Source organism: Austrofundulus limnaeus, unplaced genomic scaffold (genome assembly GCF_001266775.1).
Source record: "Austrofundulus limnaeus strain Quisiro unplaced genomic scaffold, Austrofundulus_limnaeus-1.0 Scaffold497, whole genome shotgun sequence".
Lineage (NCBI taxonomy): Eukaryota > Metazoa > Chordata > Actinopteri > Cyprinodontiformes > Rivulidae > Austrofundulus > Austrofundulus limnaeus.
Genome location: NW_013952899.1, coordinates 224,550 through 229,081, shown reverse-complemented (window position 1 = coordinate 229,081; position 4,532 = coordinate 224,550). Strand labels below are relative to the sequence as shown.

The following is a 4,532-nucleotide window of genomic DNA, read 5'->3' as shown; positions in this document are numbered from 1 at the left end:
CCTCAAATATGGGGTCTATCGTAAAACCGTTGGCTGGCGCAGTGTAGGTCAGACTCATCTACAGTCCTGCCAACTTTCTGGTGCAGCCGTTTTTATGGTACGGTTGACCAAAAATCACTGAAAAAAATAAACAGTACGAAAACAATATKACTCCCGCTYAYRCTTCRCRTGCGGGGGTCATAATAAGTTCAAGTAGTACACCCGTGTTGCAAAACTGACAYCCATCAAACAAGTCTGAAATATACTTGACTATTTGACTCATTAGTGTTTGGACATGGAACTGTATCCACCATCATCGCTCTCAGGCAAAACACAGATAAGTGACAGGACAGGGGTACTTCAGGTGAAGTAGATCTATATAAGTAGGCCTGGCTGGATCCTAAACTCTGCTGACYGCAGCATTTTGAACAGACTGCAAACAATTCTGAGCAAAGACACTGAGTGAAGAAAACAGTGCAGTACATWTAGGGTGAATAAGCATCTCTAGTTCTGCATCTGGAAGGACAGGTCTCAACTTAMTGATGTCTCTTAAACTGAAAAGAAACTGGATCTTGTCAGCTGTTCAACATGTGTATCAAACAACAGAGACTGATAAAATAGATAATCTATATTTATCACATTTTAGTTGACAGCAGAAGAGAGTTGCCTAAAGGTTTACGTAATCAAAGGCCTCAYACTGTCAGGAGCAACAACCATCACCTCTGTCTTTTCAGCATTTAACTGTGTTTTCAGCCATCCAGCCCCTTATAGCATCCAGACAATGAGCTTATGAGTTTTTTTCACCTTAAATGAAAAATGGAGTTGGATATCATCAGCAAATTGACAWTAAAGAATGTTAAAACTCTCAATAACCTGACCCAAAGATAACAAACGTGTTCTCTCTTTGCAGAACTGTGAGGCTCACAGGTTGAGCCTCCAGTTGTTAGRTGACTCTGCTGTGATGGAGGACTTTTCTCTACTGGCCCAATGATTTCCACTCCTGCCTTTGGCTGATTGCTGGCAGCCTAGGATGGAAGACCCGGCAAGTGCTGYTCCGAGCCACCGTGACACCATCAACCTCTTCTGCCTCCCCTCCTCTGAACTCACTGACACACCCGAACCGACACCACCAGGCAGGCAAGGCCCACTGCAGGTTGACCAGGTTCCAGGATGTTTGTRAATTTCCGCCGGATTCGAAAATGCCAGTTGGTGCAGCTGATGACCACCTGTCTGCTGCTGTCAGTGGCGATGGTTTGCTGGGAGCAGCTGGACTCAGTTGTTGTCAGCCACGTCAAGTCCTACTCCTTCCGCTACCTGGTCAACCGATTCACCAACGTCAACCRGAGCCTCACCATCCCACGTGAGCAGGCCAGGAGCTTCAGCAACTTCCCCTACCTGTTGGACCACGCTGACAAGTGCACCGGCAAAGATGTCCTCCTSCTCGTCTTTGTCAAATCGTCCCCAGACAATACAGAGAGGCGAAACGCCATCAGGTCCACATGGGGTAATGAGACCTACATCCAGAACACCCTGGGGGTGACGATTAAGGTGGTGTTCGCCTTGGGAGCCATTCGGCCTAAGACAGGAGGGCCTTCGTGGAGCATCAGGAGTGGAGCAGGCCTCCAGGAGCAGCTCGTCCAGGAGAAYGAGCTCCATGGGGACTTGATTCAGAAAGACTTTTTGGACTCCTTCCACAACTTAACCCTGAAGCTGATCATGCAGTTCCACTGGATGCACAATCGCTGCTCCCACGCCCGTTTCTTCATGACTGCTGATGACGACGTCTTTGTCCACACGCCCAACCTGGTGAGGTACCTGCAGGACACGAGCCACAGGGGCGYCACAAACTTCTGGATCGGTCGAGTACACACGGGGGCGCCGCCTGTCCGCAACAAGGACAGCAAATACTACGTTCCCTATGAGATGTACCAGTGGTTGGCCTATCCTGACTACACAGCTGGGGCCGGCTACGTTGTCTCCAGTGACGTGGCGGACAAAATCTACCACGCCACGCTCACCCTGAACGCCTCTTTTTACATCGACGATGTGTTCATGGGCATCTGTGCCAATGCTGTGAATGTGTCACCACAGGAGAACGTCTATTTCTCAGGGGAGGGGAAGGCAATTTACCACCCGTGTATCTACAGTCGCATGATGACATCACACAGCCACGTAGAGGACATTTATGATTTGTGGACGGCAGCGACACACCCGCAGGTGAAGCAGGGGACATCTGGACTCTTTGGACAGCTGTACTGTACAGCTGTAAGAATGGCTCTTCTTTGTAAACCTCACTTTTTTGACACCTACCCTTGCAAAGCTGCATTTTTGTAAAAAATAAACTTGTGTGTATAAGAGGAAGTAAAAATGTGTCCTATAATATAATTAGACACATTTTTTAACATTACCTCAGTCCTTTCAGTTGAACATTTATACCAAACCACTGTGCTMATTTCTGCAGAAGAAGCTGGAGACACAGCTGTCTGTTTTACCGTCTGTGGCTTGTAGCTTCACTCACTTCCTGGCTGGGAGCTCACTGTAAAAAATGTCAGAGAGACAGGCTTCTACAGAAATTATCTTTACATGTTGTTCAAACTCAGACTTCTGACAAATACAATTCAGCTTTTGGTCACTATTTCATTTCAGACAATATTCTTTGTTGTCTWTGATTTCACAACATTCCACTAGTGATGCTAGTGATACAAGTACATAAACTATAGTGATAAAAAAATACGTTTTCTTTGTTCTTCTTTCCACTGCACCCTGCTGCAGGGCTCACCACAGAGTGAATTCACATGAAATACTTGGCAGTTTTACAGACAGACATTTAGGTGACCTTTCAGTGTGTGTGTGTGTGTGTGTGTGTGTGTGTGTGTGTGTGTGTGTGTGTTTAGTTTTTGTTATAGTTTAAAAGTGTCTTTTTGAAATAAATTGCAGAACCAGAAGCAACATGAAAGAAGTAAAAGTGAGTGTTATGGAAATAACACTACCAGTGAGAATCTATTATTGCCAATGATAACTCAATTAGATCCTATTTGCAAAAAAAAAAAAAAAAACAAATAAAATGTTCAACCTGTTGTTGAAGAGCCGTCTTGTCTTTGTGAGTGCCACTTTTATTGAGCTGAATAAAAAAATCAAATTTCACATTTCTTTATAAGTAAAACGGCCTATTTATTCAATTTGGTTTAGTGGAACCAGTTGACATAACTTGGTTAAATAAATTTAACACTTAATTTCTTAGTGTTGGGTGGTGATGTACGAGACTAACTGGAAGAAAGTGTCAATGTGCAAAATGTGGAAAAAAAAATTATGGGTCCATGGCGGCTGATGACTTGTCCAAGAGGCAGGATGTATAATGTGAAGAGAGTAGGACCAAGAACTGACCCCTGAGGAACTCCACAAGTGACCGTATGAGTCTTTGACTTGGCTTCTCTGATGGCAACATATTCAGTTCTGTCAGAAAGGTAGGACCGGAACCAGTGAAGGACAGTATCATGAAAGTTTGTGAGAGACGGTTGAGGAGGATATTGTGGTCAATAGTGTCAAATGCTGAAGACAGGTTAAGAAGGAATAAAAGAGACGGTGAGCCTGCATCTGCTGCCATCAACAGGTCGTTGGTGACCCGGATTAAAGCTGTTTCGGTGGAGTGTGAAGAGCGAAAACCAGACTGAAACTTCTCAAAGAGCTTGTTTGATTTGAGGTGATTATTTAACTGTGCAGCAAAAACTTTGTCTAGAACTTTTGAGAGGAAGGGGAGATTGGCTATGGGTCTGTAGTTTGTAAGGATTTCTGGGTCCAGGGTGTTTTTTTTTAGAAGAGGTTTGATTATGGCTACTTTAAGCGATGATGGAACAGAACCAGACTGAAGAGACATATTGACAATGAGAGTGATTAATGGCCCAATGGTAGAGATATTTGTTTTTAAGAGAGTGGAAGGAAAGGGGTCAAGGGCACAGGTAGTGGGTTTTTATGCTGAAGTCTTACAGGTGGTGAGTTTGTAGCAGAGTGGTTCTACCACACAGGTACATCAGGTGGTTTCTGAGAGTTACAAGGTTCTGTAAAAGCACTTTGAAAACAATACAGCATTGTACTGATATTAGACATTTTAATTTGTACTTTTTTGACCAAGTAACTTTTACTTGTAGTTGAGTAGATCTGACCATGAGTATCAATACTTTTACTCAAGTACTAGAGTTGAGTACTTTGTCTGCCACTGCTTGCTGCAAATGAGAACAATTACAACTTGCCTGATAGCAACACATTCCTGAAAACTTCTCTACATTGTAGTGAGATATGTGGTCCCTAAGTGTTTGCAACCCATACTTCCTGTTTACCAGATGTTTATAGTAACTAAATAAATTTACTCTGTTACAGTACTTAAAAAGTTTTTTTGAGGATTTGTAATTTTACCAACGATTTTTTTAAAAAGCAACTTTTACTTTTAATTTGCTACATTTTAAAGCTAAAAATGATACTTTTACTTCTTTACTTTAAAATGTAACACCTAGTTACTTGTTACAAAACTAGATACCGCATGGCTGTAACATAATGAC

At 43.0% G+C, this 4,532-nt stretch overlaps 1 protein-coding gene across 4 annotated transcripts in view; it reads left to right on the top strand.

The window, feature by feature from the left end:
• The window catches only part of LOC106530178 (lactosylceramide 1,3-N-acetyl-beta-D-glucosaminyltransferase A), a 20,823-nt gene extending 17,775 nt beyond the window's left edge, over window positions 1-3,048 (top strand). For all 4 annotated transcript variants that reach the window (XM_014025765.1, XM_014025764.1, XM_014025763.1 and 1 more), the window contains one exon: window positions 890-3,048. In XM_014025765.1, coding sequence (XP_013881219.1) covers window positions 1,150-2,313 — 1,164 coding nt within the window. In that variant the 5' untranslated portion in view covers window positions 890-1,149 and the 3' untranslated portion in view covers window positions 2,314-3,048. The remainder of the gene's footprint in view (window positions 1-889) is intronic.
• The last annotated feature ends 1,484 nt before the right edge of the window (window positions 3,049-4,532 follow it).